The sequence below is a fragment of the Neltuma alba genome, unplaced genomic scaffold (assembly GCF_004799145.2).
Source record: "Neltuma alba isolate B1F8T4 unplaced genomic scaffold, ASM479914v2 tig00002921_pilon, whole genome shotgun sequence".
NCBI classification, from domain to species: Eukaryota; Viridiplantae; Streptophyta; class Magnoliopsida; order Fabales; family Fabaceae; genus Neltuma; species Neltuma alba.
The window spans coordinates 1-25148 of NW_021633072.1; the positions used below are offsets into that span (position 1 = coordinate 1).

Sequence of the window (25148 nt, forward strand, 5' to 3'; positions counted from 1 at the left end):
CAAAAAAATTATTTTGAAAATTTTCACAACCCTCAATATAACGGTTAACAAACTTTTGTAATGCTATTAACAATTTCAGTATAGTAGTTAACAACAGGTTTACTGGGAAATTCAACAAGCTTCAGTGGCCGGAAAATTTTTTTTGAAAATTTTCACAACTTTAGTATAACGATTAACAACCTTTGTGACACTATTAACAACTTCAGTATAGCAGTTAACAATAGGTTTACTAAGAAATTCAACAAGCTTCGGTGGCCGGAAAATTTTTTTGAAAATTTTTACAACTTCAGTATAACATTTAACAACTTTTGTGACGCTATTAACAACTTCAATATAACAGTTAACAACAGATTTTTCGGAAAATTCAACAATTGGTCGTCGAAGCTGTGGAGGCCAGAGAAACAATTTTTTTGAAAATTTTTACAACGTCAGTATTACGGTTAACAACTTTTGCAACGCTATTAACAATAGGTTTTTCAAGAAATTCAAAAAAAAATAGCATTTTACAATTTCAATAATACTGTTAACAAGTTCTGTAACTCTATTAACAACTTCAGTATAGTATTTAACATGTTTTCTTAAAAATTAAAAAAATGGCATTTTTACAACTTTAGCAACTACTTTTTTTTTTTGAAAATTTTTACAACTTCAATATAACAGTTAACAACTTTTGTAATGTTATTAACAACTTCAGTATAGCACTTAACAACAAGTTTTCCGAAAAAATTCAAAAAGTAGCATTTTTACAACTTTAGTAATGTCGTTAACAAGTTCCGTAATTCTATAACAACTCCGGTATAGCATTTAACAATAGGTTTTGTTAAAATTCAAAAAAAATGGCATTTTTATAACTTTAACAACTACTTTTTTTAAAAAAAATTTACAACTTCAGTATAACGATTAACAACTTTTGTAACTCTATTAACAACTTCAGTATAGTGGTTAACAATAGGTTTTTGAGTTTGTTAACGGCATTACTGAAGTTGTAAAAATGCTACTTTTTGAATTTGCCGAAAAAACCTGTTGTTAACTGCTATATTGAAGTTGTTAATAGAGTTACAAAAGTTGTTAACCATTATACTGATGTTTTGTAAAAATTTTCAAAAAAATTGTTTCTGGCCTCCAAAGCTCCGGCAACCAATTGTTGAATTTTTCAAAAAACTTATTGTTAATGCTATACTAAAGTTGTTAATAGCGTCATGAAAGTTGTTAACCGTTATACTGAAGTTGTGAAATTTTTTTTTTCCCGCCACCGGGGCTTGTTGAACTTCCCAGAAAACCTGTTATTAACTGCTATACTGAAGTTGTTAGTAGCGTCACAAAAGTTGTTGACCGTTATACTAAGTTGTGAAAATTTTCCAAAAAAATTTTTCCCGCCACCAGACCTTGTTGAATTTCCCAGAAAACCTATTGTTAACTGCTATACTAAAGTTGTCAATAGCGTTACAAAAATTGTTAACTGTTATACTAAAGTTGTGAAAATTTCAAAAAAAAAAATTTCTGACCGACGTAGCTCCGGTGAACAATGTTGGCCAGTCACAGGAGCTCCGGTGACTACCACTGCCAGAGCTCTGGTGACCGGCCGGCCAATAGAGAATTTGGTATTTTAAAAATAATAAATAAATTGAAGGGCAATTTGGTCTTTTTATTTAACATGATAATCCCAATTTGGTCTCTTGAACCAAAATGGGATTTCTTAAATTGAGCAGATGTTTTGGGTATTATGAAATTAATATTGCATTTTTCTGTCTTTTTCCCTGTAACAAATGCATCTTGATTTCTTTAAATTGCCTTATTTAATAAAAATATTTTTAATATGTGCAATCAATAAGAAACTTTAATCACAAAAATTATAAATTTGAAAAGAAAAAAAAATTGATGCCTTAAATACATAGGTGAGAGGCTGAGAGCATCGGTGGGGTCGAGCACAGAGATAGTTGGCGCTAGGAGCCTTTTTTTTTCTTTTAATACTTACATGGATGTTAACGAATGCCTATGAGTTTGTTATTTTGGGTAAAATTGATCCATTTTTAATATATTAGGGATAAAATTGTAATTTAAAATATTTTATAATATTAGACACATACAAAAAAAAACTATTTTAAGGTGCTAAATACACCTTAACTTTTTATTTTTTTAAGGAAAAATTGTACTTTTAATCATCTAGCTTTATATTAGATTTCAATTTAATCTCTCAATTTTAAATGCTCACATAATATTTCTTAACGATGATTTTGTTCCAATTATTTTTTTAAAAAATACATTAAATATGTCAGTATTTGAGAATATTTTGTTTATATTAAAATTTATAATGTCAATTTTTTTGGAGCAAACTAACAATATTAGGGTTAAAAAGCTAAAAAGATATTTTATAAAATTCAATGACAAAATTAAAAATTGGTATAAAATTAGATAATTAAATGTATATTTTTACTCTTTCTAAAAATATGAAATTCTAAGGTACTGTTTGGTATGAGAGAAATGAAGGGGAGGGAAGGGGAAGAAAATTTTTAATGAGCTTTATTTAAAAATCGGAGAAGTGGGGTTTTGAAAGTTTAATAAAGAAAATGAGTAATATAAAAGAGTAATAAAAATTAAATAAAAACTTTTAATCCTACTTTATTAATTTTTTTAATCGAGCATATTAAAAAAAATTTTCCCTCCTTCATTTTCCCCCATATGAAACGGACCCTAAATTGTTGTAAAGTGAAGTATGAACCATAAAAAAATTTTTCAAAAAATTATTATGGTTGATGAGCCGGTAGGACTAATAATAATTTACAACGTCAATAATAAATAATTGCAATTATTTTTCTATATATAAATAACAATGTAAAAAATTTAATTTTTTATTTTTATACAAGCCAATGTGTTGTTTGTAAGTAGTTTTGGTTTATTGAACTTATGATATGCTTTTACATATGTTTAGAAATTATGTTGGTATATGTTGAGTAAAGTAGTCTAGTGGAACTCATGAAAATATGGATATAATATTTGGTTGAACTGTTGAGCATAGGACATGATTGGTGCGTATGTAGAGTCTCTTCCTACTATGTGATAAAGTCTTAATTAATGCATAATAGTTGGCTCTTCTTTCATTCTCTTAAAATAAGGGAGAGGCCCACGTGGTTCTCTCCATCTTTTCATAGCGAGAGATAGGTCCTTATGACTTCTTCTGGTACCTCTTAATGAAAATGCCTTCTGGTTAATACCCCTATAAAATGCTTGTAGTCTATGGGATTGTATATATTTTTTTGCCAGAAGATTTTTTTTTTTCGACCAGCATTTTGCCAGAAGATTGAATACTCTTGATTGCATTATTCTCTTTTCGAATTAATATTTCAGATTTTATGTGTATTTGGAAATCGATAACCTTTGTCAATTTCCAAATACATATAAAATCTCAAACATTAAATCAAGAAAGGATTGCATATACTTGATTGCATTGTTCCCTTTTTGATTTAATATTTGAGATTATATATATAAGGAAATTGATATCTATCTTACTTGGTATCTCAAAAACACATATTAATATGAATGGCAAGCTGAAAATTTGGTTATTAAGACTTCTACCTCATCCTGTGATTTTTTATTATTTTCATGTGAGAGTTCTAGTTTTGGTACTTCAGAGAAGGCTTTAAAGGCTTAGTATATTGTCATAGATTGTATAGCCTTCATCTTTTTGTTTACGTGCTAATCGGTTATATATTGTCACCTATGGCTCATCCTTGTAGATTTTTGTAAATTAATATTTTTTATTATTGATAGTTTGATGGGAGTAGTGTTAAAAGTCCGGAGGCCTTTAAGACTATTGCATGCAACTCCCTTATTATGAACTAATGTTTTGTGTTAAATTAATAATAATTTAAAAGTTGGCAAAAAATAATAATTTAAAAACTTGTCATATAGCGTAGTTAATGATATTAATAGAGTTGTAAACATTGTTATAAGAGTTAGTAAATATGTTACAAATGTTAAAAAAGTCTCAATTTTAAAAACTGGAAAACATGTGATAAAAAGAAGCTTGTTAAAAAAAGTTGTCAATCAAGTCACAAAGATTTGAATAATCCCATAAGGTTAGGCATCTACTCATTAATTTCTCCAGGTTTAAAAGCCTGTCATATAATATGGTTAATTATGTTAATGGGATTGTGAATATTGTTATAAGAGTTGATAATTGATAAAGCCCAATTTTTATACATTTTATCCCACATTAATTTAGGATTTAAATGATAATTTTGAGCTTAATTAGATTTTTTATGCATAATTGGATTAATTGGTTGATTTTTGGATTTTGCATAAAAATTGAGATTTTGGATTAAAAATATAGATATTTTGTGATTTCCTATTTTGACTTGAATTAATTTTTCTATTTCTTTGGAAATAAGTCTCATATTTTTAGAAAGACTATTTTTAGAAAGTTTTGCACTTTCTTGCCTAATTTTTGTGCATACCTAATATTTAATTTTTGATTATATTTGGATATAATCTACATTAATTGATGCACTTAAATTCTTGTAGGTCAAGAATTTGCATATGGGAAATCTAATAGTGCAAGATTGTTTCTTGGAATCTAAGCACAATCCAATGGCTAATATCAAGTGGGTCAATTAATTACTAATGGGCTTGAGTTTTGAATCCACAAAAATTTTCTTTTCTCCCATTAAAATATTTTCCTTATTTGAGAGCAAGGAATTCACGGCCTGAGGATACACCTCTTTATTCTCCATTGATTGACGCACGGACCAGGATTTTTGAACGCCAAATCTCCTTCCCCTCATTCACGTCATTCACCCACCAATTTCAATCATTCCTCTCCTTTCTCATTGCACGGCCAAACTCCCATCTACATCTTATCATTCATGGCTATGGCATCTAATAACCTTGGAGGAGGAGACATTTTGATGGTAGCTTAAGCTTATGGGGAGGCAACTTGGGAGGAACATGGAGGAGACTAGAGCCTTGGGCTAGCATTTGAAGACCACAAGGGAGTGACGTTTCATTTATCTTTTTAATTCAAGGACTTGAAATTGTTTAGTTTTAAATGAGTTCAAGTTGTAATTTTGTTGAGACAATTTAGTTCTAGATTGTCAATTTTATTCTTGGATTAAATTGATATTTGGATCTTATTTGTGCCAAGATACTTGTTGGAATTTATGTTTAGAACCTTTGCATTGTTAATTGAATTTATAATTGAGTTTTCATTATGAGTTTAATTATCAATGTGGTTTGAATTGCAAAATTTGGGTTATTTTGCCTCTTAATTGTTTAATTAAGTTGGTTAATTGTCTAGTTGTTTAACTGGATGATTTCAAATATAATTTTCAGAATTAATTTGAGATATCTTCATTGGTTTTAATAAGCTTAATTGACCAACCTTATACTGTTATGAGTTTTCTAATGGTTTAAGGGTTTTTGAGATTAAGGGTTCCCTTTATTTCAAGTAGGTAATTACGTTTATTAATTCCACTCTCTTATCACTTCCCTTTGGTTTAATTAACTGATTAAGGTTATGAAGGTTAAATCCATGCAAATCCTAAGTTGTCCCCTCTACCGTACCTGAAGAGAAATCTCTGATTCCCTTTGCTTTTTGATTAATTTTCTTTATTCATTATTTTTATTTTCCTTCAAAAAACCCCCCAAAAATTGCATTGCATTTATTTAGTTTAATTTAATTTTCATATAGATTTTAGGATATTTGCATTTTCCATTTAGAATTAGAATTTTGCATTTTAGTTTAGGTCCAATTTATTGCATTTTTTTATCACCTGAATTTTTACCTAAAGAAACCCATAACTTGCTCCTTGGAAGTAATGACCTAGGTCGACCCTAAACTAAAAATTAGTTGGGACCTAGTTTAATTGAGTGCTTTAACGACAGAGGCATCATCAATAATTGTATCACAAATATTGAAAAAAAAATTCAATTTAAAAACCTGAAAAACACTTAGTAAATGGCATTAATGATATCGAGAGATTTATTAAAAGAACTGTCAATTACATTACAAGTGTTGAAAAAATCTTATAAGATTAGGCACTCACTAATTTCTCTAAGTTTAAAAACCAGTCATATAATGTGACTAATGACAATAATGAAGATGTGAATGTTGTTATAAAAGTTGGCAACCATGTTATAGATGTTAAAAAAATCTCAGTTTAAAACTTGAAAAATAAATAATAATGGCATTAATAGAGTTGCAAGACTCATTAAAAAAGTTATCAATAACGTTACAAAATTTTAAGAAAAATCGTTAAAAAAAATTGCCATCATCGACAAAGATTTGATAATCATTCAGCCAATAAAAATGACTTGAGTTTTTTTTTTTGGAAAAAAATTAAAGGGCAACAAATAAAAGGTAACACTGTAAATCCATCAACATTTTAAAATTTTAATTGAGTCATGATAATTTATTTGAAATTTTGCAAATTCAAGTGGCTTTTGGGATTTTTGAAATTCAAATGTTATTTTTGTGAAATTTTCCATTTTGAAAAATAAGTTATATTTGTTTACATACTTTAATTAATTTTTTCTTTACTTAGTACGATTATTTGTATCTTGCAATACTGAGGAAATTGTAACCCTTATATGAAAACGTTGTCATGAGATCTTGCACTAATACTTTGATGGAAAAATACGGGTCATTAATATAAAAGTAGATAATTAATTTGGGAATATTAGGAAAATTAATTAAGCTGGTTATTTGTCATAAATTAATGTTGATCTTCCTAAGCTATCTTCTTCAATTATGTGCATTGGATTATTAGAATTATTCCTTAGTAGGAATTCTTTGTATTTTGGAGAAAGATAAGAGACAAAATAGATTTAGGTCATATATTTAAGACTAAATTTAACCCTCCAACCAATTCTTATATTAGAAACCGAAGGAGCTAATACTTTTCTTGTGAGCAAGTAGGTAAACATCTTAATGGAAAAATATATTACTACTTCCTGTTGTTAATATAATGTAAAAGATAATTAAGAACTAAATTTGATTATAAATATAAGATTTAATTCATTTTGTTTTTTAAATTTATAATTCATTATCTAAAATATCCATTTTGATTACACATATCAAGGAGGTTTTCATCCAATGATAGTCAACTAGTCATGATTAAAATGATACTTTAAAAAAATCAACTTATATTTGTTATAAATAACTAAGTTAACTAACTTTCTTAATATATGCAAATTAGTTAGGTACTCCATCCTATTCTTAATATAAGCGCTAACTGAAAATTAGATTTAGTTCTAAAGATAAGAATTTAATCCATTTTGTATATCAAATTTATAATACTACTTACTATCATTAATATATATAAGAGCTAGTTTGACTTCCAATTTGATTATAAATATAAGACTCCAATTCACTTTGTCTCCCATATATTTTTTTGAAATAATTCTTTTAGTAGTTGAGCATGTTAAATGTTTCATCAAATGGTATTCTTAATAATATACATTATGAACAAGAGTATTTTAAAAAAATAATACATATTTATTATAAATAACTAAGTTAATTAATCTTATTAATTTATATAAATTGGTCAACTAGCTTTTATTTTAAGAATCAAATGTAATATTTTCTTTAAAATATCCATATTAATTTTAAAGGGTTTCCATCAACAAAGAGTTTTAATGCATATGATTAAAAAATATAGTTTAGAAAAGTCAAATTTTTTTAATTTTTATAAATTAATTATCTAGTTTTTATATTAAACTAAGAGGTAGTAGCTTTTATGTTTTTTTTTGGGGGCCAAAGTAGCTTTTATTTTAATTGTTAACAATCTAGAATATAGTCTTTAAAAAGAAAAAAAATAAAAATGTAATACACACACAGCTCTCTCATGGTCCACAAATCTAAATCACTTACATTATAACATGAAATTAATTTATTGCCAATCAGTCAGAAACATTTTAAGAAAATTAAAATAAAACCTCATATACAGTTTCTCCTCCTCTTACGAATCCCACTTTCCGCGGTCGACGCAGAAGCGAGCAAGAGTGTGTCCCCACCTTCGCGGGCCCCACCCTACCTTGCAATCCACTTCTCTACACGTGCACACGTGATCTCCTCTCCCCTACCCCCGCCCCCACCTCAAGTTGTTCCAGCTCCACAGTCGGCAAATCCTTCACTCACGTCATCAATGGCGAATTCCATGGTCACGAGAAACCCATCAACTACCCCCTCTGGTCTGGGAAATTCTCTTCCTGAGGGAACCGTTTCTACATGCTTCTCATTTCCTCTTCGTTTTCCTCACTGCTTTGAACAGCTGGACTTGAGCTGAAGCTTCTCCTTATCGTGAATCTCTAATGAGAATTTTCTCAGCCTCTGGGTTGTGCTTGTGGTAGGAGCAACAGATGTTGAGCTCGGTGCCGGAATCTTCGCTTCTTTCGGAGGTTTCAAGGACGGAGCAGTTGAACACCGAGGTATTGTTGTCGCTGCTTGGAACTGAACAGGGGCTACAATGTTCTCCATTAATGAAACAAAAGCCGATATAGGTCTCGCCGGAATGTTGATCAGAGGCGTAGCATTCACGGGGATGGCCAAAATCTGCGGCTGGCTTGTCGAAGTTCCGGCTATGGAATCCATCGGAGGGACTAAGAAGCACGTGCCCGCCGGAACGACGGCGTTTGACTGTATAGCCCACATGGGGACCAATCCTTGTGCTGACTGTACTTTTGCTTGTTGGGTATTAACTGTCGTGATGCTTGGCTTTGTCGTCACCGCCGTTGTTGATAGCGGGGCAAGGCCGACGGAAACCGAAACACCGTCGCTCAGCTCTGTGTACGAACTGTTCGTTGATCGCTTTTGCTTCTTCCTTTCAGGTGGGTCATCGGGTTCGGGCTTGTTGCGGGTGGATGGGGTAGTTGGAATTTTGAGGGTGCCGTTAACGGACATGGCTATGGCGGGAACGGTGCCGGTGCCAGTGGCCGCGATGATGGCTGGCTCCGCATGTTCGAGAAGCCATCGGATGGTTTCACCGTCAGACTTGTGACCCAATTCACGGGTCAACTGGAAGATCCGAGCGGCGCACGTTGCGGGCATTCGGATCCTCCGGCCTCGCCCCTCGACCTTCGTGTGACGATCCTTCGTCAAAGCCTTCTTTCGCGGCACGTGCACCGCCACTGGCATAACCTGCATCGCCTCCGGAGAGACCTCCTCCGAAGCCGGCTCTTCTTTGGGTCCGTCTATCAGCGCCGTTGTGGGTTCTTCTTCTCCGCTGGCATAGCAACCACTGTGAAGCCTGAGATCAACGCTTCGTGGATCCTCCTTGAATTCGACAGCGTGTTTCTGAAGAGCAGCCATGTTTGAACGAAAAGAGAACCCAGAAGAATATATATGTCTAGAATCGGAAAACAAGGGAGAAGAATTCACGGTGGAAGTTTATGGAGGAAGAGAAGGAACTACGAACGAAGAAAGGAGGGGGAAGCTCGAACAGCTTTAGAAGAAGCCAACGGCAAGTTTAAAGCGGAAGAACGAGGAGAAATCCTTCGAACTTATGTTATTCATATTTTATAAATACTAAAATTAAAGAGCATTAAAAAAAATTAAAAAAAAAAATTAAACTAGTGAGGCTTATCATTTTTTAAAGAAAAAATTAATCCTTAAATTCTTATAATTTTCCTTATGACGTAGTAATTCAGAATCAAAAGGGCTTTAGAATTAGTTTCTTAATACAACTTAGAAAAGGCTTTCTCTTTTTAAAACTCAACATATTTCCTTGCTTAGGCTTTGAAAAAATAACTCATATTCCTCCGATCCTTAATATAAGATCCATTTAACTAGTTTGATTAGATTAAGGAAGTTAGATAAGTTAGTTAATTATAAGAAATATGACACATTTTTCTTAAAATACCATAATTGTCTTTGTTAATATCTCTCTCCTTTTTCTGTTTGATTATAGTTGAAGGAGTATCCATATGAGTAATTTAGAAAAAATTGATAAATAGAAGAAATGTGTCTTATATTTATGACTAAAACCAACTCAATAATTGAGTCCTATATTAAGAATTGGAAAAATATCATTTATGATTGAAATTAGGGTAAGCTACCCAGTTCTATTTCTCAGGTACATCTAACATTATTTTTTTTTTATACATTCAATAGCTGATGTTATTATTATTTTTTTTGGGGCCAACATTTGATTTTTTTTTTTTTCTAATTCATCCAACACTTTAATTTTTAAGATATTTAATACACTAAAAATAATATTAAGGTGTTAGATGCTTAAAAAATAATATGAAAATGCTGAACACACTATAAAAAATCATAATATTAATTACATTTAAAAATAAAATTAGAATATCAGATGTAACTTTATCTTTAAAAAAATAAGATCTAAGGAAAAAAAGATAGTTTTCTGATAGAAAGAAAAGGGAGAAAAAGGAACAAAAGAGCGTTTGTAAGGTATGGCAGGTGGGGCCCGCATTCGGGTTGATGGAGTGGATTATTATACCACCTGCGGTTCTTTATACCTTATATGATTTTTATTTTGATATTTAATATAAGATCTTAATTTATTTTATTATAATCTTTCTAATAATAATAGTTCTAACTAATATACTTAATTAGTAAGAATATTTTAAGAAAGATAGTATTTATTTGTTATAAATAACTAATTTAATTTTTTTTAATTTATTTAAATTATTCAATTATTTTTATATTTAGAACAAAGGAATTATATATCATGAAGGAAATGGACGTGGAAGTTGCGGGAGCCATAGGAGACTCTTAACACGTGAGTGGTGTGGGTCCCCTTTGATTCCCATCTCAAGGTCCCCACCAGCACCAACGTTTGGAATTTTGAATTACTTTTAAGTCAACCTTGTAAATATTCATAATTACATCGTTTTTACTTACTAGTTAAATTTTTTAGAAACTCTATGCAGCTATGTATATTGTAAATATATGAAATGATTTTTTCAACAGCACCATATACTGACATGAATGGACGTTGTTGAGTATCTTTGAAGGACTGGATAAATGATTGAGATTAATTTAAAACTTAATTATATTCAATTAAGGATCTTTTGAAATAATAGGATGATTTTAAAAATATCAACTAATTTTTTTAATTTAAAGAAACTAATTAAAGATGATATGAAAAATTAGTAAGAATTTTTTTTTTACTTATACCGACGTATTTTATTTGGTTAATAGCTCTTTCTTATTAAAAGGCGCATGTTATTCAACATAAGAAAACATATAGGCTTATAGGGCTAAAGTGCTGGATAAAACACCAAAACATTGACATGCGTTATGAAGCCTTTTCCCAGCACAGTAGGTGTAAGTGTGAATTGTCTTCTCCCGAACATTGGTCGTTGGCTTTAGTCCATAGCCATTTCTTAAATTCAAGAGAAAAAAGACATAAAAAATGTCTTCTGTTGACAAAGGAAAGAGTTAATAACATTTTCCTGCAAAAAGATGATGAGACAGCAGGAGATATAACCTCTTCTCTTGCCTTCTTTTTTCTCATTTAAATTGATAAATCTTGTATTGGCAAGCTACTAGCCATGGGAGGCTTTGAATGGAGAGTTTTAGAACCTCATAATGAATTGAACATCATTCGAAGATATAAAGATTTACCTTAAATTTGTTGAATGACTTTTTTCAGACTTAAAATTGCCTTCATGTACCAAATAGTATTCATAAAAATTATAATTTTCTTGACTGGTGAGGAAAGTAAATAAATAGGAAAAATAACAAATTTACCTATTGAATTTTAAAATGACAATAAGTGATTTTGATAGATTTTGATATGTTAAAACCATTATAAGAGTAGTCAAAGTTATTATAAAAGTAGTAAGCATAATCTATTTATCTTTTCAAAATTTAACAGGTATTTTTGTTGTTGTCATTTTTCAATAAATATCTTTGTATTATTCAGTAAAATATCTAATTATTTTTAAATAATACGCTATAATAAAAACATGTTATTTAAAAATTATAAATGTTCGATGGCGTAGCTAATTAATGCAGTCGGAATTTTCATCAAAGCGCATGCGCTTCACGTTTTTTTTTTTTTAAATTATATTCCTTGAAACTTGAGCTCATCAGTGCGCATTTAATCTTTTAATTTCATTTTGATTTTAAATGTTGACAAAAGACTCATTAATACTAATAACTCTGATGCTTAATATAATACCTAGTTAATTAATTTGAAAAGATAAAAAAATTAGTTAAGTTAATTATTTGTTATAAATATGTATTTTTTTTCTAAAATATTCTTGCTAATCATGTATATTAGCTAGAATTATTATTTGAAACCTTTAATATGTGAAATTATTACAAGGACTACTTGAAAAAAAAAGAATAAATAAGAAAAACAAAAGGGATTGGGATCTTATATTAAGAATCAAATTAAAAATCAAACAAGCTCTTATATTAAGGACCAGAGGTAATAATATATTAATAATAAAAATTATCACTTGAAATTTATGATGTTAGAGAACTGAAATGCAAGATTAAAAGACCAAATTAAAATCTTAAATAAAACTAAGACACTAAATGTAATATTTTTGACATAAACTAAATTAAAAGTCTTTTTGAATTCAGTCGAGCTACGCCCTAACGAGCCTGGCCTCTATGGGTTTAATCCATTAGGACTCATATCTAAAAACTTTGTTTCCTTGATTTCTCATTCTTGTGACCCTAACTGCTAGCCTCGTAAGTTTGGATAACTTTTTTTTTTAAATTTATGTTTCACATTATTACATAATAAAAGTTCGAATGATCAAATGTTTGTTCTAAAGTCAAAATTATAATTCTTTAAAGAATAAATAATAATTCAACTCATCACAATTATTTTAAAATTTGGTAGCTCATATTTAAAAAATTACATAAGATAAATAAACTTATAAATTCATAAGAGTTCGGACTTAAAAGCCCCATATACCATTTTTGAATTGATTATTGAAGTACGAACCTTAACAACAATGGGGTCCGCCTAGAGGGTGGCCTGCGAGGGGCGAAGGGGCTTCATATATTACTTTGTTCTTTAGCTGGTTATTTAATACTTAGGCGGTTCCCCCTCTTCCATGATGCCACGTGTTGAGATCGTAGGATTCCCGGTCCCACAGGTAATGGCCCCATCTCTTTGCGTGGGCGCATAGCCGGGGGGCCCACTTTATCTTGAAGGATCTCTTAACTGTGCAGCCGCACAACACAACTTGCAAAGTACGGCCAGGGGTAGGGGCCGGCCATATGTCAATCTGATGGTTGGTATTGCACTATCCCATTATTCTTAGTAGGCCCAACCCACTGGGCCCACTCTGGCAATCCTTAACTTTCCTAGTGGGTCCCACGCATGCCCTGACCTCCCCTGGGGTGGACCGACCAGCAGCTTGTGGGAGGCATGCCGTGGGACCCACCATTTGCTTATCACAAGACGTTGATGTTGGGCTCCTGGGCCCCCCACATTAGGGTGGGCCATGCCGATCATGTGGAAAAATGGCATGACCATTAATACTTTTTGAATAGTTGGTCCTCATTCGTTTTTTTCAAGTAAGATTTTTTTTATAAAAAAAAAAAAATCAAAGGTCCCTACTTGCCTTGTGAGTTGTGAGTGGAAGTTTCTAGATGGGGACCCTAAATCAGTGGGGGCTTTAGTCTGGAGGGGGGAGGGCACCCCTGACCCCCACGGGGTGACGTTGCCCCACGCCACAAGTTGTGTTTTCAAATTCGGTATTGATTAACAAACCAACCTTTCATTGTCATCGCGTGTTTTTTAATGCTTTTAGAATCAGATAAATTATTTGATTAATTAAATAACCAAATTCATGATTAAACGAGTTATATATATTGTTATTATTTTTTTTTGGTAATATTAGAGTATATTAACTATTATCAACATGGTTTTTAAAGGATTTTTTTTTATTCTAAACAGAAATACTTATATAAGCAAAATATTCAAATGATCAAACAAATGCCAACCGTCAAAATTGTTTGAGTAAAGCCACCGCCTTATAGCTTTTTTCCTTTTTACTTTGTTAAGTTTACAACATGGTTACATTTTCTATTTCGTTTGTAATCTTAGATCATTTTCACAGTTTTTATGGGGAATATTTAGACTAGTTTTTTAAAAATAATTTTACAAATTCTAAAATAAGTAAATGTGTGAAGACAAATTGTTCTGACTAGTGTGAAAATATTTTCTTAATTAATTTTTAGAGTTTCCAAACACCCAGTAATTGACAAAACAAAACCTGCTTCATTTCTGCCTGGTAGTAATAGCTCCAAAATCTCCACACAAAAAAATTTATCCGTATCGGTCAGAATTATTTTGTGCATAATAGTGCTCATCCGGTCTTTAATATAAAACCTATTTAACTAATTTGATTAAATTAAGAAAGTTAGGTATGTTAGTTAATTATAAAAAAAGTGACACATTTTTCCGAAAATACCATAATCATCTTTCTTAATATCCCATCTCCCTTTTCTACTTGATTATGGTTGAGGGAATATCCATAGGAGTAATTTAGAGAAAATTGATAAATATGAGAAATGAGTTTTATATTTAGGACGGAAACCAATTCAAAAATTGAATTCTATATTAAGAATCAGAGAAGTATTTGAAATGATGATGATAATGCTCCCCCTCGGATGAAAATAACCCTACGGTTTTTGTCCTTAACTAATGGACCAATTATTTGAAAGCCTGGCCAGTCCTCCTGCTTATCAAAGGCTTTCAGCCGCTCGCTTCATATGGTTCAATCGTATACATTGATTTTTATTTTTAAATAAAAATAATACTTCAATTAAATAGAAAGATACAGCCTAGTAATAGTGTGTCCTCATTTTTCTTTTTGAAATTTGGCCCATTTAATACTGTTTTTACTTTTTACCTGAAACTTAAAAATCAAATTCATCTAATCTTTACACTGTTTTTACCTTAAAAATAAAATCTGAAACTAAAACAGTGCCTGAGAATGGGTAAATTTTTCTAAGATAATCAAGCTCAAACTGAGAAAATTGATTCGTGAATGTGTAGAAATTTAATTTTGCGATATTAAAATATTGTTGAAAAATTCGTTTGGAATGCTATATGATTTGTGATTTATTATTCTGTGTGCTTTGTTTACTCAAGAAATTAAACTATTTTATTTTATTTTATTTTAAAGTCATTTAATATTTTTGTTTTATTTTTATATATATTTTGGAGCTACCTATACTTTTTTTCAATTTTCAATTTGATACCTAGTATTTTTTAATTAAATATTTAATTTTATACTACTAACATCATTAACCATTATATAGAGACTAAAAATGTTAATAAAATAAAGTTACAAGAGTTAATGTTGCTAAAAAAATAAAATTAAATGATTTAATTAAGAGAAAAAATACATAGGTGTCAAATTAAAAATTGAGAGAAAATATAGGTACCTTTAATCTGGTTTTTCTTAAATGATATTATTTTTATTTCTAATATTGCACATATTAATATTAAAAAAAAAGTTTCAGTAGATTAAAATCCTCACTCAATTGTTAGATCCAATTGCTTGATTGCAATTTGAATCCAAAGAAAAGACAGACATTATGGCTTTGAAACAGAAGATTCTGTACTTCCTAATCTTTTTGAAGTGAACATTAGCATATTTTCTCAACGAAACAAATTGAATATCTCCTCCTTGCTTTACTTCAAATCTAAGAAAATAATGCAGCACACCTAAATAAAAAAACAAATGTACTGTATAGTCATGCAAGTGGCAGCCATCTATAAAATACATTTGTTTTTTTGCCATCATATCTATAAAATACATGAAAGCAAGGAATTACATTTTTGAACAATCTTTATATTAGTTTAATACTTTTTCTAATGCAAGTTGCTAATTCTGTCTGAATCTCATATGCTGGTGCAAGGACCAAACTTTTTTTTTTTTTTAAAAAAAAAAGAAATTGAAGGCTATGAAGAACTACATAAAAAAGAGAAAATTAATATGTAAATTCTTATGATTTTACCTCATTTTTAATTAAGCTATTGTAATTTCTTTATTGGGTTTATATATTTTTATTAATTATAGGTATTTATATCTATACTTATAATTGGTTACTTTATAAACCTAAATTAATTTTGTCACGAAGATCTAAATAAAATAAAAATAAACTATATTACAAATTATATATAGATACAAGGAGACAATTATGAGCACAACAATTTTTTTATATATATATTTGTGTTAATAATAAATGAATTTATTTCAACATATCCTTTAAAAAACTCTTTTTGTATCTTCTGTTAACTTACATGTGGCTTAGTTAATATCTACATCAGCCCTAATTAATAGATTTTAATTTATAAAATTGTAGGGATTCCATAAAAAAAATTACAGGGGCTCATTAACATTTAGGTGAAATTATAAACATTAATGAGTTAATTTTCCCTATAAAAATTTAGTTCGAGTGATAATTAGTTTTTTTTTTTGGTTACAAGTTCAAGCAATAATTAGTTTGAAACTAATAACTTTGTCAACATACAAAAGCTCTTTGTATTGTAGAGATGATTAAAAAAAAAAAAAACAATACATGAGAGTTGAGACGTTTCACTTGTCAATTTGCATTTCTATTTGCTTCTCGAAATATGTCAATCTAAGTATGTGCAAAACCAAACTGCATAACCAAGTTCACTCGTAATTACTCAATGCAAGATCCCATCAAGGATTGTTCGTGAACGATACAAACTAAACTAGGACTCATTAGCTAGCTGATAATTAATACCTTGATGTCATTGCCTGATTACACCTAACAATAAGTGCAAGTTAGGCTCATAGGAGGTACTATAAGAGTTAGTTAACTAATTTGATTATATTAAAAAAATTAGTTAAGTTAATAATTTGTAATAAATAAATGTTATCTTTCTTAAAATACCCTTGCTAATCAAGTGTATTAGTTAAAACTACTATTTGATGAAACATCTAATATGTGCAGTTACTATAAAGATTATTTTGGAAAAACGGATAAATATAACTGATAAAGTAGATTGGTGTCTTGCAACTAGGATTAAATTGAATATCAAACTAATTCTTACATTAAAAACAGGAGGTAAAAATGTTCTGTTTCTAATGTTCAGTGTCAAGAAGATGGACATGTGGATTTTTTTAATTCTAATCTATAACGAAAGAATCAGAAGAAAATAAAGTATATCATGCATATACCAATACATAATTAGTTGGAAAGCACGCTAAATAAATAATGTGAAAAAATGAAGCTAGCCTCAATCTAAAATATGCAGAAGTTAACAAGAAAAAGGGGGGGAAAAAAGAGAGAAGAGAATTAGCTTTATATTGGCATGCCTTGCCTGGTTGTAAGGTTGAAAAGAATGCGAAAAAAAGAGGCTTTGAAATTGCAGAACTGATGATAATGGAATGTCATGAGAAACTTCAATGCTTTTCACTATTTGAGTCTCTCCAATGCTGCCTCAGCTTCACTTAATTCCTGCTTTAGTGCTGAAATTCTACGCCGTAATCGTTCCACTTCATCTTTACTGACCAATGATTGATATGGTGATAAAAAATGGCTAGAAAATGATTTCAGAGCCGCAACCCCAGTAACCTATCAAATTCAAATTCACAGTAGCTATGAATCAAAATGCTGGGGGAAAATCAGCAGCAAATGATACAACAATAGTGGAATCGGTGATGTGTATTGTATAGCATCAATCCATAGCTTAATTGTGCTTTACCAATAAGCCTTATCTTGATAGCAGTGAATGATTATGGTATTCAATTTTTTGAAGTCACTCTACAGGGAAGATGCAGTATTCATTTAAAAAAAAAGAAAAAGGAGCAAAAAAGTAAACTACATTCAGATCCGTGGCACAAGATAGGAACAGGAAAAGCAATGTGAATGAGAAACCTCTTTCCCATACATATGGGAAGCCTTCTTCCTAATAAAATCACTTTGTCATATAACAACAACAACAAAACTTTATCTCACAAGGTGGGGTTGGCTATATAGATTGCATAACACTATTGAGTTCTATTTAAGGCCAAATCTTTAAATATATTGTTAATTAAAAGATCTTGCTCAATAAATTCATAAAATGTTCTCTTTGCCTCCCCCTACCATTTTTCAAGAAACTCCACGCTGTTTTATCAACTTTTCTCACTGACACATTTAAAAGCCTTCTTTGCATGTGACCAAACTGGCTTAAGTGGTTTTGTACCATTTTCTCATTGACAGTAAGCACTTTAATTTTTCTACGGATATATTCATTAGGAATCCTATCTTTTTTGTATGACAACAGATCCATTTCACTTTATGTTCATGCTATCCTTTCAAAGACCAGCAATGCTATATAGCAAGTGTCTAAACATATTAGGTACTTTCTCATCACAAACAGCTCCTGTTGCTTTTCTCCATTTAAACTACTTAGCTTAAATTTTATGATTAACATTACCATCAGTTTTACCATCTTTTTGTATAATTAATCCCAAATATCTAAATCTTTTCACTTGCGGGTTCACTTTGCCATATACCGAACAGAATAAATTTAAGAATGCTTTTCTTTACATTTTTCATTTCTTCAAATAATTTTTGCATGAACCAAATGCACCCTTAATGGTGTTTTGGATGGTCAGGGACAAAATTAAGAAAAATTATAAGAAAGATACATTAAAATTTCTTTTAAAGGCCATAGAAATAAATTATTCTTGGTGTTTTCTAAAGTCATCACTCATGTTCTTTGAATCTTCAATCTAATCTTTTAGATGCTAAAAGAATGTTTTTTTTCCTCCTTTAAATATTTTTGTAAAAATCAAATTATTGGATCTTTTGGAGGCTTTTTTTTTTTTAACCATCAAAGCAAGGTAGGACCCACTTTAACACCCTTCTCTTTTTTCATGGTCATTTTATTTTCTCCCTCCACAGTGAAGAAGTGAAAAGCCGCTTCATTTTGGTCTGTGCTTTTAAGCAGTTGTTGCCCCAAAAGTCAAATGGGCCAAAAGCTGATCCAAACATACGTGAATGTACCACCACACATTTTCAGCTCTTCATCGCACGTTTTGGCATAAAACGTACGTCCAAACATGCACTTAAAGAGCATGAGTGATGGCTTTAATAGTCCATTTGGTACGAGAGAAATGAAGGGAAGGGGAAGAGAGGAAAAGCTTTAATAAGCTCAATTTAAAAATTTAAGTGGAGTGAAAAGGTTTCAATTAATTTTTCTTACTCTTTTAGCTTACAACTAGAAATTTCTCCTGTGCGATGCACAGATTAACCTATTTGATTATATTTAAAAGTTTAATAAATTGCATTATCTAAGATAGTTTAAAATTTACTTCTAATAGGAATATATTTTTTTATTCATTTTAATGGAATTTGAATTAGAGATACAGAATTTATGGCAAATATATGAAAATTTGAAATTAATTATTCATTTCTCTATTTAAGCCTCTTATTGACATGCTATTTAATTATGATACCCCCCATTTAATTTAATATATTCAAATTTCAATTAAGATATTATTCAAATTGAAAGTTAATTATTAATTTCTTCATTTGAATCTCTATTTGAAATTGCATTTATTTATAATATTTCATATTTAACTTAATATATTCAAATCTCAATTAAGATGTTATTTAAATCTCATTAATTAAAGATATTCGGATCATATAATCTCATATCCGATCCATTTGTAAACGAATCAGGTATTACAAGTTTTCAAGAATATAATTGATTGATTTCTCTTTATCAAAGTTTTATAACCTCATTTTTCCAATTTTTCAAATCGAGCTCATTAAAATTTTTCCTCCCCTCCCCTCCAATTTCCTCATACCAGACATAGGTTAGGAATCATAAGTGATTCTCCATGGTGAGGGGCAAAAGCAGCTTCATTTTGGCTTATGCTTTTAAACATCTTTTGTCCCAAAAGTTAAATGGGTCAAAAGCTGATTCAAACCTGTGTAAATGTACCACCACACATTTTCGGCCTTGCACTGCACGTTTTGGGATCAAAATGCAGATCCAAACATGCACTTAAAGAGCATGAGTGATGACTCTAAGAATCATAAATGATAACTTATTCTATGGTTCTCAGCAAATTCTGGTTTTTAAGCATTTTAACTGTCATCTTTTCAAGAAAACTATCCCTAGTGGCATCATTTGCCCACACATATCTTGTGATTTCTACCCCAGTAAACAATAACCTGCTCAACATTCCTCATAAATATTCACAAGATATTTTTCAGGTCACCATAATCATGACAGTTTGTTATTGTGCGTGGGTATCTTCTCTATAAATTTAAATACAGTGACTTACCTCTTCTGGGAGCAGTGGCAGTTTTGTGATGTTAAAGTCGTCATACAACATGTAAAACTGGTCTAGGTACTTCTGTTGCATCTTCATTCTTGCCTTAAGTAATTTGGATTCAATATCTATAAGGATAATCAGATGAACATGCAAAATAAATAAGCTACGACAATGGATAAACAAATACATTACATTAACAAAATGTATGGGAGGCTACCTTCATCATCAAAGATTACTTGGTTAATTATGATATTGTGTGTGTCAATCTCAAACTTTGTGAGTTCTTGAACCAATCTCTCTGTTTCATACAGAGAGAGGAACTCCGGAATGCAAACACAGACAAAAGTTGTCATGTCCTGTGAATAGAAAAATACAATAGAATTACATTTAATAAAGTGAAGGAAATCTGCAACTTAATTACCTAGACATTAGTTCAGCTCAAAAGGGTTAACGTTCAGGCACATTGTTGTACTTCATGTTGACCAAAGACGGCATGGTTTAAAACGATTGTGGAGGAATAGGAAAGAAACAAAGAAAATCACCTGGGATGATCATACGATGAAAATATAATGATAAATATAATTTTAACTACCAATGAAAAGGTTTCAAAATTTCATTTTAAATCCATCAGCCACCTCACTAATTAATTCAACAGACTTCCAGCTCGATTTTATTTGACAAGTCCCACCGAATAGAAAACAATAATAAAGATAAAAAATAAAGCAGAGAGGCAGGAACAATAACTTAAACAGGACAAACCATTCAAAAGCAAAGAGAAAAAGTCGATGAATAGTGTATAGATCCTTTAAAAGTTTGTCTATACTGAAGGCAATCAATATACACAAATAAAGCAAAAATTAGAAGGACATGACAAATACAATTAAGAAAAGTTCAGAGGGTGAGATTATTTTACTTGCAGTACTAATCAAAGGCAGATATAACATTGAAGGTTCTGATTGTTTTGGAATACTCCTTATCAATATTTGAAATACTATCCATAGATTCAAGATTTCCTTTAAAATTCCATTTGGGCAAACAAATATTATATATAAAGTGATCTCAGGAATTGAGGAAACTAAAAACATAGGAGAATGGAAAACTAGCCTAGATAACACATATTGCAATGACCAGTAATATCTGACCATTGAAAGTTGAAACTTACGCTTTTGCATTGAATGATACAAAAAATAATTTGTTTGTCAAGCAAGCCATATTCATGATATTCGGGTTTAACATCAGCAATGCATCAAACATAAGAGAAGACATTTGCAGTGTGTTAGTGTATTCTTGCTTCTCCAGAGGCTACTTTTGCAATTCTTAAGGATTGCAAGGTCAAATTCATTCATAAATATGCAAATGTACGTTAACATCTTTTGATCAATTTCTTCAGGAAAAGAAAGGCTTTTCCCAAAGTAAAGGCTCTTGTTTGGACTGCTACATTTAACAGAATTAATAAAAATGATCTGCTAAGGACTTGAACGTCCCGCAAACTATTTCAGCGGATTTCTGAGTGATGCATTGTCACAAGGTAAAGTCATCTTTTTTTCATATTTAGTGGCAGGGCAGGATTTTGGAGTATTTCTGGTCAGAACAAAAAGTGGAGGTTTTTAATCAGAAGTTCCTTCCTTCTTTCACATTTTCCAAAATTTTGATTGACAGTAGAAAAAATAACTTGTCGTTAATTTGGCTTTTGAAAAAGTTAGATTGGCTAATGTGGTTTATGTTGAATTGTCTTTTATAAATAAGTTTGTAAAAGTGAAGTTGTTTGGATTATTATTGAAAAAGTAAGTTTGGTTGTACAATGACTAAAAAAGAAGGCATGAATTTTATTAAATAATACATATAATTCATCATCTCTCATCTGCTATACTCTTTAGTTACATTTCCCCATATATTTTCGTTTATTTTTTTCTCATTTATTATAAGGGAACATTTGAAAGCGAGAATGACCAAAAAGGAAGTTGAAAATTACTAAATCCCAAATCAGGTTTAGTAACAACACTTTATTTGGTGTTGACAACATTGGATTTACAAATGACAACAAATTTTTGTTGATATTTCTTATTTGGCATTTACAACTTTGCAACTTCATTTTTTGTCATTTTTCCTATTTGAAATCAAAAGTATATTTATAATCTATTTATTACTTTCAATTAATTTTACCTAATTATTTGTTATCCACAAATTAGTTATTTGAAACTTATAATAAGAACTGGAAAGAGTAGTAAATTTCTTAAAGATGGGACCTGGCTCTTTTTTAAGTTTTTGTCTCTCCACTTTTCAAAAGCCAAAAGTCATGAGTACCAAATTTCTATTTAGAGCTTATTGTGGCTTTTTATACAAAAACCAAATTGCCCTATCATCAATCCAAACACCACAATTACAGCCCAATCGTGCTTAAACTCCACAAGCAGCTTAACAAGTTCACTATGGGTTTTGTGGGCTTCAGTAAAAGGAATTTTTTCGCTCTGGCTGGCAGATCCACAATGGATATACAAAGGGATTAGAAAACTCTTTTGTGTTTAAAAAGGAAGAGGATATCTTATCCTCTATATTTGTTTCATTCTTTCTGCTCATCAATCATACAATGTGATAAAAGGAAAAATAAGGATACACAAGACAATATAGAAAAGGATAAACAAGAACAAGTATCATTTTCAAAACAAAGTCTTACCGGATCCTTGAACTGCTTATTAACTTGTTCAATCACCTCCTTCATGCCTTCAAGCCTCACAAGAAGCGCATCATCACCAAAGTCATCCTCCACACCAAACATACGGGTCATCTGCAATAGACAATTGGGAAAGGGAAAAAAAAGCTTCCAACTGAGCCTGGTATTTAATAAATATGCCAAGTTGCCATCTGCTGATCAGCCTAGAGTTTGGAGTCTCATGTAGGATGGTCAATAATCCATAAAGTTACTCAGAATAAATCATTGCTGATGTGATGGGGAAAAGAGAAATGCGAATAGTATGCAGAGACTGAGCATGATACGCAGAAAAGAACTCAGCCATACCTTCTTCGATCAAGGTTAAGTAAATGAAGAAAGAAAACAAAACTCTTGAATGAAATATATAGTGAACTTAGACAAACATGAGACTGTTTCTATACTTTACAGGATAGCATATTACAAGACATGCCAGTGACTGCTCATAAATACAGAATAGTATTCCACTAATTATGTAATCGTAACCTACCTAATATGGAAATAAATACATTGCTAAACTTGTTAATACGCTAGCTGACTACTCTTCATATTTACATGCCAACAAAGATATAGTTAAATAGTTAAACAACATTGATTTTTGTTTTGAGGCATAACTTATGGTGAAAATTGAACCATCTTCACTTTTGAATAGACTATAATGCAAGAAAAGACAACCATCAATCTAAAGTTCACACCTGATTAATCAAACCGCCAAATTTACTTTTCAAGGACAATACTTTTGCAATACCCTTCTCCAAAACTGCTGGGAACTGCAAAAGTCTGAGTGTATGGCCGGTGGGTGCAGTATCAAATACTATAACAGAATAATCCATTGTTTGCACCAATCTGTAAAAGAACTATAATCAATCAAATCACAAGGAGGGACAAATGAAATGAACAAAATGATACGTGACTTTGGAAATAGAATCCAGAAACATTAAAGACTCGATATACTATAGTCACAAATATGCAGATTTCTTTCATTGAAGACCTGAATGAGACTATATTCAGAAATATGCAGATTTCTCTCACCAGTGCACTTAATGCTTTCCAAATGTGAAGTTAACTTGCATTAAACCCTGTTAGACCCATTACTGAGTATCAATGACTCTAAAACATGCAATGAGAAGTGCACCCTGTAATGAGCCTTGTGCCTAGAGTTTGCAAAATTTTAACTCCTAATACAGAGCATTAAATGGATGATATATTTGTGCTGATATAATCTAGAGATAAGCCTCATCTGCACTCAATTCATCATAAAATCGTTCCTTACCAAACATATTCAATTGCGTTTCTTCAATATAGTCATACATTTAATTGTTGACATGCATATTGTTTTTTCTTTTGGTTTAGAACATTCTGACCGCAGAAGCCATATCCAAAGATCATTGAGATAATGTAAGCAACAAAGGAATAAAGCAATGCACACTTGAAAAGCAAAAGAACAATAATTATGGCCAAAGTACTTAGAGTCGGTAACCGAAGATGCCTAAGGGGGCAGGTGTGATGTTTTGCAAAGAATACCAAAACATGGTAAAATTAAACACCTAGATATTTATCTCTGAATTGAAATTTTCTGTAAAATTGTTTTAACCAAGGTATCATAACTACAGACCTAACCCGTTGGATAATAACACCAAATAAGTATCAAGCATCATTTACTTAACCAGTGAATGTCCAGCATATAGAAGACATCACAATTCTCTGTTTGAGGGACTCTTATTCTCATGTACCTTGAAATTAATAAGTACTGTCACAAGCACAACATGACACAGATGACTTTCAAATTTAGGCACACAGTACGTAATTTGTTCCATACTGTGTGCCTGAATTTCTCGCTTCACCATATATTTCAGAAAAACAGAATCAATAAGACAACACATATTTCTTACTTCAACATCTCAGCAAAGCTCATTGCCTCGTCAATTCCAGGTATAGCACCTGCTAGCTCTGAAAACAAAGAATCCATTCCCTCAGAACTCGTTTCCTCTTGTTCAACAGTAGGATCCACCTCCTGCAAAGTAGGGATAATGATAAAGAATGAGAAAAAATACTTTGCAAAATTATCATAGTGAATATCATAAGGACCTTGATTACATACTATGACAAGAGATGAAGGAAACAGTATAAAACAAAAAAGTTTCCGCCAATTATTTCTAGAGATAACCATTTGGCAAAAATTCAGATGATGTACATG

At 30.8% G+C, this 25148-nt stretch overlaps 2 protein-coding genes and 1 long non-coding RNA gene across 3 annotated transcripts; all 3 read right to left on the bottom strand.

Annotated features, from left to right (window-relative positions):
• Positions 1–7950: 7950 nt before the first annotated feature.
• LOC114739826 (uncharacterized) lies at positions 7951–13266 on the bottom strand. Its single transcript, XR_003739642.1, has 3 exons — positions 13256–13266; positions 8180–8184; positions 7951–8026 (listed from the first exon to the last, which is right to left on the bottom strand). It is a non-coding gene; the product is annotated as an uncharacterized LOC114739826 (long non-coding RNA).
• LOC114739825 (transcription factor TCP9-like) lies at positions 8023–9456 on the bottom strand. The gene has a single exon (XM_028927899.1). The coding sequence runs from the start codon at positions 9302–9304 to the stop codon at positions 8252–8254; it is 1053 nt and encodes a 350-aa protein (XP_028783732.1). The 5' UTR covers positions 9305–9456; the 3' UTR covers positions 8023–8251.
• Positions 13267–17037: 3771 nt separating the features above from the next.
• On the bottom strand, positions 17038–24965 carry LOC114739824 (ATPase ARSA2-like; the record flags this gene model as incomplete). Its single annotated transcript, XM_028927898.1, has 6 exons — positions 17038–17545; positions 20254–20369; positions 20462–20600; positions 22919–23029; positions 23647–23797; positions 24844–24965. Coding segments are annotated over 6 exons (798 nt in total), but the record flags the coding sequence as incomplete, so codon positions are not given.
• Positions 24966–25148: the final 183 nt, after the last annotated feature.

Excerpts from the sequence above, each read along its gene's own strand:
- LOC114739825 (XM_028927899.1), bottom strand. The coding sequence starts at position 9,304 with ATGGCTGCTCTTCAGAAACACGCTGTCGAATTCAAGGAGGATCCACGA.